Below are 12,991 nucleotides of genomic sequence, written 5' to 3' on the forward strand. Positions count from 1 at the left end.
TCTCCTCTCTGTCTCCCTATCTCCTCTCTCTCCTCTCTTCCCTCTCCTGTCTCCTCTCTGTCTCCCTATCTCCTCTCTCTCCTCTCTTCCCTCTCCTGTCTCCTCTCTGTCTTCCTATCTCTCTTTCCCCTTCTCCCCCATCTTTTTTGTCTCCAGTTCAACCCTTCTCCCCTCCCCATCTTTTCTCTTCCTGTCTCCTCTCTCTCTTTCCCCTTCTTCCCCATCTTCTCTTCCCCCCTCCCCCCTCCCTCTCTCCCTCCTGCTCCCTCTCCCTCTCTCCCTTTTCCTTTCTAATTTTAATTTGAAGTACGGGGGATGGAACCCAGGGCCCTGTGTCTGCTAGGCAAGCACTGTACACTGAGCTGCACCCCCAGCCCCAGTACTACTGTTTTCTGGAGCTGGCTGTTGACCTTTTATGCCTCTGTTCCTTGTCTGTGGTGTGAGGATAATGAGGGGAGAGTGGCGGGGCTGGCCTGCAGGCTGCTGCACGTCCTGTGGGTGTGCAGCTGGGATGTGGAGCACTGTCCCGATCCCTGAGAGGCCTCAGCCCCTGTGCGCTGAGCGGGAGGTGGGGGACCTCCTGTTCTGCTCAGAGGCACTGATGACCCTGGCTGTCCCATGCCTTGCTGTTTCAGGGAATCCTGATCACCTGGACGAAGGGCTTTAAAGCAACGGACTGCGTGGGTCACGACGTAGCCACCTTACTGAGGGATGCGATAAAAAGGAGAGAGGTAACTCTTCAGAGAACATTTTAAAAACTGCTCCCTGCTTCTCTGGGATTTAAAGTTTATACTTGCTTGTAAATAATTGGGGCAGCTCCCGAGTGTGTGTCCTGGGCAGTAGAAATTCCCCATTGCTTCACTCAAAGGCCAGCGGAAGAGCCCATTACCTGATGGCATTGTTAAAGGGATGGTATTTTTATTGGAAAGTTGAATTCCTGATTCTCCAGACAGACCCTGGCAGCACAGTGGGTTTAGACTAGAGGAAGGGCTCCATTGTCACGTCAGAAGGTGGAATTGGCCCTGCTTCCCAGCAGCATGTAATCCAGAGCAAAGCTACCTCTGTTCTGTGCTTGCTGTATAGTGGAGCAAGCCAGTTCAAGCCAGGCCGAATTGTCCCTTCCCTAAAATGGTGTGCCTTTCTTTTTAAAGGAATTTGACCTGGATGTGGTGGCTATGGTCAATGACACGGTGGGCACCATGATGACCTGTGCTTACGAGGAACCCACCTGTGAGGTCGGACTCATCGTAGGTGGGTGTTGGAAGGGTCTCTTCCCCGGGAGGAGGCTGGCTTCGCTGTTTGTGGGTCCTCATGTGGGTGCTCAGCCCAACAGCTCACTCTTTGGGTGTGGGACTGTCCACTGTTCAGCCTATCTCCTTACTAAACAAAGGCTGCAGCGTTCTCCACTGGGAATGGGATAGAGCTCGCCTGGCCAGCACAGCCACTCTGTTGGACTCTATGGGGACTCTGGGTAGGCGTTGAATCGAGGGTGGAGTCAGGTTGGAAAGAAAACGGGCTGCCTCCTCTCCTGACAGTGCTGAGGGGGCCAGCATGCTCCTGGGAGCCATTTTCACCTTGAGTGGCCCCAGCCACTGATGGGAGGCACAGATACTAGTCCCAAACATGTTGGGACCAGGGCCTCCAGGGCACGTGAGCCAGGAAGAACTTTTTAAATTGTTCTTAAGCTGCTTTGTCCGCCTTTATTGAAACACAGAGAACCAGGAAGCAGCCTTACTCTTCCTTATTTCTTCCTTTCTTTGGCCAAGCTCTCTCCACCCAGCCACTCCCTTAGGAGGGCCAAAGCCAGAATGACACAGCATCTTTTCCTCCAGGCCGAGCTTTACCTTCCTGCCTCTGAGGCCAGGCAGCCCAGCCCAGAGCAGCCACACTACTGGCTCCTGCCACCAGGCTCAGGCCCCTTCTTTCCTCCTTCATTGATCTCTTTGCTCAAGACTCCTGTGGGCCAGCACATGGCTCGTATGTTTTTGCACCTCCTGCCCTTCCATTTCTGGTGCTCATCTCTTACTTTTGTGTTTTGGGTAAAAGGGAGTTGAGGAAACCAAACAATAATTCAGTGACACAGCTCAAGTCCACACACTCTTCTCAAGTTGCTTCAAAGGGGATGAAAATGGTCGAACACTTTAGGTCTGGCCAGGGAGCACCTACTTGTGCTCCCCACTTTCCCACACCATGACAGTCACTCATCCTGCCCAGGATGAGCCCGCGCTGCTCCAGGCCTTGCTGTCAGAAGCATGGCCCTGGGAGCAGCAGCAGCAGCCCTGGAAGCCTGTTAGGACCCAGCGCCTCCCGAGTGGGTTTGCAGGGTCGCAGGCCCCAGGGAGCAGGTTCTTCAATTTTCAGTCCATTCGGTAAGACAAGTCCAGTGACCACAAGCCTGGGTGTCCTGGCAGTTAACACTGCTATGAATTTCTCCTCTCAATTTGTTTTCATTTTTTTCTTTTTGTTTTATTTCATTTTATTTTGTATTTTAGGACAGGGTCTACAGGGTCTCACTATGTAGATCGGAGTTGCAGTGATCCTCCTGTCTACAGCCTCCCAAGTGCTGGGATTACAGGCACACACCACCACACCCAGTCAGGGTTTTTTTTTTTTTTTTTGCGGAACCGGGATTGAACTCAGGTCCTTGCGCTTGCCAGAGAAGAAGCACTTATTCCACTGAGCCATCTCCCCGGCCCCCATATTGTATTTTTTTTAAGACAAGGTCTGGTTTGTTTTGGCTGCTCCTGAGCTTACTATGTGGCCAGCCTCTGCCTCCTGATGCTAGAGCTGCAGGCATGTGCCGCCACGCCTGGCTGCTCCATGTCTTACTTAGTTCTTCTTGAATTAGGACAGCAGTCTGTAGTCCCACTGCATTCTCGGGACCTCCTTTGCTATGTGGATGTGCCTGTGTGAACACGTGTCACCGTGCTGTGTCTCACCCCTCCTGCTGTAACGGGTTCTGTGACTCTTGTCACAGAAAAAGCATTTTCAGAATATGTCAGAAAGGGGCTGGTGAGTTGGCTCAGTGGTCTAAACCACCTACTTAGAACAAGCTCAGCAAAGCACAGGGACCGCGGTTCAATCCCCCAGCACCACATGCCAGCCAGCCACGCCCCCTGGTGGGCTGAGCTGGCCACACACACACAAGTAACAAATAAAAAAAAAAAGAATATGTCAGAAAGGGGCACCAGTAGGGCTTATTAGACACAGATTATACAGTGTGCTTGAGAGGGGTGCGATGCTAAGAGAAATGAGGCGCATTAGGCACATTTCTACTTTTCTTTTTTCTACTTTTTTTTGGGTAAAAGCTAGGGATAAAAGTGCTCCCCGACTCATCTCCCTCGAAAAGGTCCTACCCCATTGACAGTCATGGGCAAGTTTTCATCGGTGATTTAACCGCTCTGGATTCATTCCACCTGTTGTTTCCTCTTTGGGGGCCAGCTTACGGCCCTCCTAGATACGGGTCTGTAAGGAAAGGTTTGTGCTGTTGGCGTTGGGGCTCTCATCATCTCAGGGCCAGGCTCCACTTCTCTGCTTCTTAACTGGCCCAGCTCTTGGCTTTGCAGTGATGTGGCTGGTGGGAAAGAGGTGTAAGTGTAGCTAAGGACTGGGCGCGGGGCTGTCTTGGATGACTCCAGCTAAGTCTTGCAAGTTGCAGCATTCTTAGGAAGTGCAATTTTTAGTTCTGATTTCCTTGTCTGTACTTCTTCGACTTCATGTGTGCGTGTGTATCTGTTTTGCTCTAATCTGAATCTTGCCCACATTGGAGGTTCATTCCTTTGCTGTAAGGGAATGTTTCTTCTGTCACAGAAATACAGCCCTGCCTAGCCAGTCGCTCTGAGAGACTCAGGGCCTAAAGGCAGTTAATCTGACGCTCTCTGGTGGTTCAACTCAGATTTTGCACTTATATTTTGAATTTTCCTAGAAAACACTGGAAAGCAAAGCTATTGCCTTGTTTGACCCCCAGAACAAACCCCTCATGTGTGGGCTTCCAGGCCTCCGGCCCGGCAGCAGAGCCCCACGCTTGGTGGCACTACCACTCACCCTGCGTGTGTTGCAGGGACCGGCTGCAATGCCTGCTACATGGAAGAGATGAAGAACGTGGAGATGCTGGAAGGGAACGAGGGGCTGATGTGTATCAACATGGAGTGGGGTGCCTTCGGGGACAACGGGTGTCTGGATGACATCAGGACAGAGTATGACAGATTGGTGGACGAGTATTCTCTCAACATGGGGAAGCAAAGGTAATGCTGCCTGTTGGGGAGGGGGAGTGTTGGGCTGCGTGCCACCTTGTGGAAGGGAAGAAATTGTTACAAGAAGTGGGGCCTCTCCAGAGGCTTGGGGCCCTTAGGTTCACTCCTGACCTTGGTTATGGCCTATGGATGGCAGAGAAGCCAGGAAGATGGGCCCCTGACGTTGTACAGAGTGGCCGAGAATGTGCCCATGAGAGGATAGGGGACAGTGGACAACTCCTCCGCCTCGGTGGCCTTTTTCCATCCTGGAAGCATTCGGGGTTCTGCCAGCACTAAGTTACCTCCCCCTCAGAATAGTATGGGAGCAGAGAGAGCCTGAGACGCTCACACTGTGTCCTTCCCACTGGGGCCTCTTGCCACCTGGTGGCGTGTTGGAGCTTGGCAACTGTGGCCTCAGACTGCATCTGACAGGCACTGACTGGCCACCCAAGCAGAAGTGAGTCGGATGGACCCCAGCAATCCTGCCATCCAGTGCCATGGTGGGGTCAAGTGGGTCTAAGTCGTGCCCCCAGGAGCAGAAAGAAGGGCCGGAGTAGCTAGCACCCCCCAATATATGTTGGTCCCCTGCCCTTCAGGGCTTTTTACCTTCTCTAAATACTACCTACTTGCTATGACTAGAAACTATGATGAGTGTTTAATTTTTTAATCAGTGATAGGAAAAGACACAGGGTCATTCATCCCCCTCAAAATACTGCCCCTCACTTCAAGCTCACTTACTCTGTCATCCTTGACATTTTCCAAAGCAGTTCTGCATGCCTCTTCTATAGTGTGCTGTTATGGCTGCCTTGCTGTCCTGAATCAATTCCAAACATTGGCCTTTTGGGGCCATTTTGACTTTTGAGGAAAGAGCCAGAGTCTCCTGGTGCCAGATTGGATGCGGCACAGCGCACGCTGCAACCAGCCTCAGCAGCAGTATTCACCATATATTTGATCTCAAAGATACTCTCCAAAGAGGATGTGCAGAACTGCTTCAAAAAGTGGCGAGAACAATGGGACAGGTGTGTTCCCAGAAGCAGGTGGTAGCCAAGTCTTTTGCTGTAATTTTTTAAAGCACGCACTAGTTTTTGATCAGCCTTTGTCTGCTGTGAGTAGTTTTTGTTGTTTTTTTGTTTTGTTTTGTTTTGTTTTTTTGCGGAACTGGGGATTGAACTCAGGCCCTTGCGCTTGCCAGGGAAGCACTTATTCCACTGAGCCATCTCCCCAGCCCCTGCTGTGAGTAGTTTTTAAAAATTAATTTATATATTCTCAAGTATAACGAAGGTGGAAAAAGCAGTGTTGTCATAAAGAGGTAGCATTTGCAACACAAATACGATGGGGAACAGTGTTACTTCAAGGAAGAAGAATCAGTTAGTACTGGAAGGACTCAAGCCATCTCAGCACCGCACCAAGGTTGTCCCCAGTGGGGGAGAAGGCCTGGGTGGGGGCCTGCTCTCTGCAGGTCCCTGCTGTTGCTCCTTTTCCCTTGGACCATGTGAAGTGTGTCCCGGAGCATCTGGGTCCAGGGGCTCTTCTCACCCTGGGCGCTCTGGGCCTGGGTATGGGCCTCATGAGTCCTTGTCATTTCTTGTGGCTCTTGAGCTTGTAGAGGGCAGGGCACTGAAAGTCCCAAGAGCAAACTGTTCCCAAGAAGGTGCGACCATCAAGTTCCTCTTCCTTTACCTTCTCACCCTGCTGTGTGTTTGACCAGCCTTCCAGGTATCTGTAGAGCCTTTCCGAAATCAAGGGGCTTTTCCCTATTGTTTTCTTGTCCCTCTCCGTCTTAGCCCAGTCTTGTCCCTCTTGTCTACTTTTTCAGCACCTGTGAACTGAGCACAGCTCGCACTGGGCCGTGTCCTGGGGTCTCAGCTGAGCGATGCGTGGACTCCCTGTCCTCTTGGGCCCGCCAGTCCCTGCATTGTGCGCTGGTGCAGTGAGGAGCAGAAGGGCAAGGGGACCGAGGCAGGCAGAGAGGGCAGGCGGGGAGTGTGATAGGCCGCTCCAGGGCTGTGGCATTGGCTGTCAGCTGGGCAGGATTCAGCCAGGCAAAGGCAGAAGTCAGCAGCACAGGGCCATCCAGAAGTGGCCATGGATGCTTGGGCTGTGGTGCTGGTGCGGACAGGAAGGAAGCTGCCCTGGCCCTTGCGCGACTGGCCTCGGCCTCGGCAGTGTGGCTCAGGTGTGCATCTGGTGGTGAGCCAGGCGACAGGGAGTCCCAGGGCTCAGCCCTCGGCACAGTCACTTCCCTCTCATCTCAGGTACGAGAAAATGATCAGCGGGATGTACCTGGGTGAAATCGTCCGCAACATCCTCATCGACTTCACCAAGAGGGGCTTCCTGTTCCGGGGGCAGATCTCGGAGACACTGAAGACGCGGGGCATCTTTGAGACCAAGTTCCTTTCCCAGATCGAAAGGTGAGTGCGGTGAGGCTACTGCTCATCTGCTGCTTCCTGTTGCTAGACTGTTGACTTCTCTGGGTGCCTCCTGGGAGCAGGGTGGGACAGTGTCTTCTTTTGACTATTGCACCTAGTATCATGTATTAGGATGTCCTCCGTTTTTAAGGGTGAATAATATTCCATTGCATGTAAACGCCACAGTTTACTTATCTATCCACCATGTGGCTGTGCACGTGGGTGTGCAGTTACTTTCACTCTTGGGTACTCGCAGGTGACACTGCTGGATCGTATGCTAATTTCATTTTTTGAGACAGGGTCTCACGACATAGTTCAGGCTGGCTTTGAACTCACAATATAGTCCAGGCAAGCCTCAAACTTGTGGAGAACCTCCTGCTTCAGCCTCCCAAATGCTGGGGTTCAAGTGTGCACTGCCGCGTCCAGCTCTTGCTTTTTTTTGGCTTTTGTTTTTTGAGACAGGTTCTTGCTGTGGAGTTCAGGCTAGCCTTGAATTCACTATGCAGCCCAAACTGGCCTCAGAATTATAACCATCCTTCTGCTTCAGCCTCCTGAGAGCTAAGATTACCAGCCTGCACCACCATGCTTGATTATGGAAATTCCATTTTTAATTGATCTTTTAAATTTTATATGTTTATTTATTTAGAGTCAGGGTCTGTGCTGTGTAGCTCAGGCTAACCTTGAACTTCTGTAGAAATCCTTCCATCTCAGCTCCTTGAGTGCTGGGATTATAGGCCTATACCTCCATGCCCTGCCCAGTTTTAGTGTTTTGAGGAACTGACACGTTTATCTCCACCGGGTGCATCGTTTCATCTTCCCGCCAGCGGCATGTGAGGACTCCAGTTTCTCTGATTTTTTTCTTTTTTTCTTTTTTTTTTTTTTTTTCTTGCGCTTGCCAGGGAAGCGCTTATTCCACTGAGCCATCTCCCCGTCCCCTTCGAATTTTTTCTTTCTCATTAATCACCACCCTAATGCATGTAGAGGGGGCAGGTTTTCTTTTCTTTCTTTTTGTGGCACGGGGGATTGAAGTCAGGACCCTGCACTTGCCAGGCAAGCACTTATTCTACTGAGCCATCTCCACGGCCCTTGGAAGGCCTTTTGAAGCGTGCTAGCAAAGTAAGAGCCCATTAAACAAATTACCAAGCATAGCTACCTAGATTCTGTCAGTGTAAAAAAAAAAAAAAGTGATTAATCAAACTTGAGAGAGCGTCCGCTCTGGGTGACAGGCTCCCGGCGGTGGCCTGCAGGGTGAGAGCCCTGCCCTGCTCTGGCCCCTGGGGGTTACTCGGCTTCTTCATCTTTAACGTGGGAGGTGATGCAACGTCCCAGTCACACGGCGAACCCTTGCATGGCTGGTTCACTGTCACTGTTCCGCTCATCATCAGTCATTGTCATCTCTTTCAATCAGTGCGAATAAGACTACTGTGGGAGGCGGGTGTCTTGGACCATGATGGACAGCTCATGGGGCCAGTGAATGAATGAATGAGTGAATGGGAAATTCTTCTCCTTCTCACTAAGGAGAAGAATGCAAATGAAACCACAGTGTGCGGAAGCCATATGAAATTCTGAAATACAAATTTCAAAAGTGATCATTTCTGGACCGGGGATATAGCTCAGCAGCATAAGCGTCTGCCTGGCAAGCAGAAGGTCCTGAGTTCAATCCCTGGTACTGGGGGAAAACAAGACAAAAACCCGTTTCTGCTTTGGACACTTGTGGTGGATAAAGACTCTAGGAAAGAGTGAGATCATATAGGAAAGAGGAAGATCATAACAGTTTTCTGAAAGGCATTAGGCAAAATGTGTGAAGCTCTCTAACCCATGCATGTATCCTGAAGAAAGTTTTTGTTTTTGTTTTTGTTTTTCCCCTGGAACCGGGGATTGAACTCAGGCCCTTGCGCTTGCCAGGCAAGCGCTTATTCTATTGAGCCATCTCCCTGGCCCCTGTACTAAGGTTTATGAACAAGATATTTCATCAAAATGTTACTGTATAACAGCAGATAATTGTGGGAGGAAAAAAAAACTGAGCAAATTGACTAAATTTTGGTAATGCCTAGAATGGAATAGTGTGCAGCTGCTAGCAATTCTATTTTCAGATAGGGCTCTACACGATGCTCAGACGTAGGAATCCAGAAAAATTACAGAAAAGCACATATAGAGGATGACTTCGTTCTGCATATCATAAGGACAGTGGCACTAAGACAGTATCTTAGTCACTTTCTTGGTGCTGGGACAAAATACCAGGTACACAAAACTTAAAGAAGAGGTTTGATTTGGCTCAGGCTTTCAGTCCATGATTGGCGGGCTCCAGTGCAGAAGCAAGATGTCAGGGCCCTGGTTGGGGAGAAGGTTCTCAGCTCAGGACAGCCAGGAAGAGAGGAAGGCAGGAGCTGGGCATGAGGTGACACACTTCCCAGACTCCCCCAGGGACCAGGCCAGGCCCCGCCTCCAGGATTCAGATTCAGATGAATCAATCCATTGTTGGAGCCCCCCTCGATCCAGTCATCTCCCACATAGTAGAAGTTTAGGGGGACTTTTTAGATCTAAATCACAGCACTGCTGTCTAACATCTATGCCAAATTGAAAGGAAAGGTACTGAAATGTTAATAGCATTTACCTAGCTGTTGGGATTAGGGGTAGTTTTCCTCCAGTTCTAATTTTTTCTAGATTTGCCAGATTTTCTACAGCTTAGCATATCCCACTTTGGGGATCATGAAACAAACAACTTTGTGAGTTGAAGAGGAAAACCCTCCATGGTGCTGACCATAGATACAAGGCCAGACCTTTGGGGTGGGCGCCACTTCATCCCAGCCCCTGGCTTTTGTCCACAGTGACCGATTAGCACTGCTCCAAGTCCGGGCTATCCTGCAGCAGCTGGGTCTAAACAGCACGTGCGACGACAGTATCCTCGTGAAGATGGTGTGCGGCGTGGTGTCCCGGAGGGCTGCACAGTTGTGCGGTGCGGGCATGGCTGCCGTGGTGGACAAGATCCGGGAGAACAGAGGGCTGAACCATCTGAACGTGACAGTGGGGGTGGACGGGACACTGTACAAGCTCCATCCGCAGTGAGTAGGGCTTCCAGTTGGGTGGGCTTACTGGGCTGGAGAGTTCTTTGGGGGTTTAGGGCTGGGTGGTGTGGTTGCCCTAGGGAAATTCCTGCAGGGACTGGGGCCTGTCTGGGACAACAAACAGCCTTAGAGTTTCTCTGGAGTCCTTGGGGAGCAGAGAAGGATTCACTTGGGTGGCTCACCCTATGGCACCATAGACCCTGCCTGCTTTTTCTGGTCCTCTCTATATAGTAGGTGGTGCTGGGGGCAGGTGGTGGGGATAGTGTGGATTTCACAGCTACAGTTAGGTAGAGAGGCTGCGCTTCATAAGTTTGGACAGGATGTGAAGGAGAGAGGAGGGGGACATGTGCAAAATCTGCCTGTCTCAGCTTAGAAGGGCAGAGTCCTGGGTCTTGAGGCAAAGAGGGCTAGGGAGCAGCCTCTCTTTGGTCAAGAGTCTGACACCCATGCCAGAAAAGCACAGGTGACTTCACTGCATGTCCCTGAGCTTTGATGATATGTCACAGTCTAAATGGGGGTAGTTTTGCCAAGAAAGAAATACTACTGATTGTTATTCTGGGATCAAGGCAAACTGGGACCATCCCAGGTAAAGTGGGCCGACAGCTCCTTGAAGACCTTACCAGCTCACATCACGCCTGTGGCAGTGTGGAGGCATGTTCATCCTCGATCCTTCTTCATCTCCTTAGTTGTCCTTATAAGTGGCAGCACAGGTCCCTGACGTGGAGCTAGACTTTGGAGCCAGGAACTCTTAGGTTCAGTTCTGGCCCCATCTATTTAGCAGCTGTAGGTGTTTACCTAATCTCTGCCATCTGCCTCTGGGGTAACAGCTCTGGCCAGAACTAGAAGTGATGTATAGTAAGTAGGGGGCACCTGGCCAGTGTTCAGTATGGGGTGGCTCTGACTGCTGAGAGCCCCAGCCTGGCCCTATCCTTTCCAAGGGCAGGAATCCAGAGCACCTCTGACTTAGAGATGACCCCTGACTGGGGGGCTCCCTTGCCGCTGCAGGTGCGGGCCCCAGGCTATGGGCAGTGCTGGGTGGGGTCTCGGCTGCAGCTGGGATGGGCAATGTCCATTCCCCTGTTGCCTCCTGAATCTGCCCAGTGCTTGGCCACCTTGGGTCTGCCTCAGTATCCCTGTACTGGCCCCAGCTTCCTTACTGGTTTCAGGTCTGCCAGCCCCGGGTGCTGAGGTGGAGGTGTCTGAGCCTCACCTCAGAAGTTATGCAGTGCAGCTTATCTTTGGGGCCCTAGGTCAGGCTTCCCTCCCAGAAGCTGTTGGGACAGGATTGGCCATGGAGCTTGGGAGTTTTCAGGCAGGCCTGGCTTTGCCTCTTAGCTTCCTAGCTCCCTACATCAACCTTCTGTTTTGTTTTGTTTTGTTTTTTTCCCCCAGCTTCTCCAAAATCATGCACCAAACCGTGAAGGAACTGTCACCAAAGTGTAATGTGTCCTTCCTCCTGTCTGAAGATGGCAGTGGCAAGGGGGCTGCCCTCATCACAGCTGTGGGTGTTCGGCTCCGAGGAGAAATGAGCAGCTAAGAGTGCAGGACCCCTAGCCCACCACCCTTCCAGCACCTCTCTCCAAAAGTGACAGCCCCTGTTCCTTCCAGCGAGCCATGCGGGGGACATCCCCAGCGCCAGAGCCCGCCACACTGCAGCAGGAAGGAAAAAGAATCCAACTAATGGTGTATAATGTAGGGTTCCACATAGAGCGTGTGCTGTTGATAATCTCTCACCTGGACCCCTCACCTGCCCTGCCACTCTGCATGATTTGATTTCAGCCCGGTTGTGCATTCCCCACCTGTGAAGTGTCGCAACATCCATTTCTACCACCGGTGACCATCAGCCGGGTTGTCTGTTGGCGCAGATGAAAGTCACACCACCAGATAGGCCCTCAGGTCCTCCAAAGCCCGGCCTTGGGGTCGCCTCCCCTGGGTGAAGTGTATTATCACCAGCAGACACTGCCGGACTCCGCTCTTGGGCCATGGCCCATGGGGCGAGTGTGGACATGGCATCCTGGCTTCCTCCTGTGCCAGCACCCACCTTGGCCTGGCATCCTGTCAGGGTGGGTCAGTGCCACTAAACCATGTGTCCATGGAGCCAGTACATGCCACGTTGTGAGAGTCTCACAGTCTGTGTGTCTTGTGTTGGGAGGTGGGCAGTCCTGCGGGAACATATCTTGTCTCCATTTGGGTAAAAGGAACCACCCCACAACACCGCGTCACTGGAATTCCCATCGCTTTTGTGAGCCATGTTGTATGACCTAGTAAACTTTGTACTGATTCAAGAACCGTAGTGACGCGTCCTGGCTGTGGAGGGGAGATCTTGGGGTAAAGCAAAAACCAGAAGCTGGGGATTTCTGTGGGCGGGGGAGAGTTCAAAATAAAGATTATGGCCTTCAGCCCCCAGCCTTGGTTGAGCATGAGGACTTCTTTATACTGTCCCTGTAGAATGCCCCAGAAGCCCACTCACTGGATCTAGCCCCTCCTCTGCCGCTTCCTGCAGTCCTCACCCGAGGACCCAGAATGAAAAGCCAGAAGGAGGAGAGGTCTTCTGTCTTCTACAGTCCGTCTAAACCTCTCACACCTCCCATTGGGCCAGTCCAGCCCAAGGCTGCTGTTCCCCCAGAGCCCCTTAGTGGCTTTCATGTCACTGCACCCAGGTGTCCGGAAGTGTCCCAGCACAGTGGCAGACCTAAGCGGCTCCCCCAGCAGTGACTATCCCCACTCAGCTTGGCAGGCACAGAGTCTTTATTGGGGGCACCAGGAGTGCCAACATCTAGCACAGTGACCTCTGGGGAGAACATATGACAGTGACCTTTGGGTGTTCATCTACAGTGGCACATGGTTCTGGAAGGGCCCTGGATGTGTGTGGGCACTGGGCCATTCTCGGAGCCTCATGGGAGCTGGGGCTGCTCTTGCTGCTAAAGGGAGGTGGGCACTGGGTCTCGGGCTGGCAGAGCAGAGGGAAGTGTGGCTGTGCTTTATTGGATGCAGTCTGTGTGCCCTGCTGGTCTATAGGCATCAGTTCCACTGATCCTTAGAGCAGCCCCGAGGGGTAAGTTTTGTCACTGGGCAGAATAAGCTGATGGTCAGAATGACCTGTCCAAGGCCTAGTTGGGGTTTCCTTTGAGTTTCATCCCCATCTGCTCAGGGTGGCGTCTGGCCTCTTAGATTCTGAGGCAGAGAAAGCCCAGTTGCACTAGTAGCAGGTGGGCTTTGCCAAGTAAGGTGGCTCTTGTGTGGCCTCCTAATGAGTCACTGTCATGACTGTATGCTGCCCACAGAC

General features: G+C 51.8%; 1 protein-coding gene across 3 annotated transcripts in view; it reads left to right on the forward strand.

The window, feature by feature from the left end:
- Hk1 (hexokinase 1) overlaps nt 1–12,031 on the forward strand; it is a 91,970-nt gene extending 79,939 nt beyond the window's left edge. For 2 of the 3 annotated variants that reach the window (XM_023723403.1, XM_004623957.2), the window contains 6 exons: nt 636–731; nt 1,152–1,251; nt 4,061–4,244; nt 6,488–6,643; nt 9,469–9,702; nt 11,098–11,990. In XM_023723403.1, coding sequence (XP_023579171.1) covers nt 636–731; nt 1,152–1,251; nt 4,061–4,244; nt 6,488–6,643; nt 9,469–9,702; nt 11,098–11,242 — 915 coding nt within the window. In that variant the 3' untranslated portion in view covers nt 11,243–11,990. Of the gene's footprint in view, nt 1–635; nt 732–1,151; nt 1,252–4,060; nt 4,245–6,487; nt 6,644–9,468; nt 9,703–11,097 lie in introns of all 3 variants that reach the window. The other variant, XM_023723394.1, reaches the window with a different exon arrangement.
- The last annotated feature ends 960 nt before the right edge of the window (nt 12,032–12,991 follow it).

The sequence above is a fragment of the Octodon degus genome, unplaced genomic scaffold (genome assembly GCF_000260255.1).
Source record: "Octodon degus isolate 3935 unplaced genomic scaffold, OctDeg1.0 scaffold00005, whole genome shotgun sequence".
Classification (NCBI taxonomy): Eukaryota; Metazoa; Chordata; class Mammalia; order Rodentia; family Octodontidae; genus Octodon; species Octodon degus.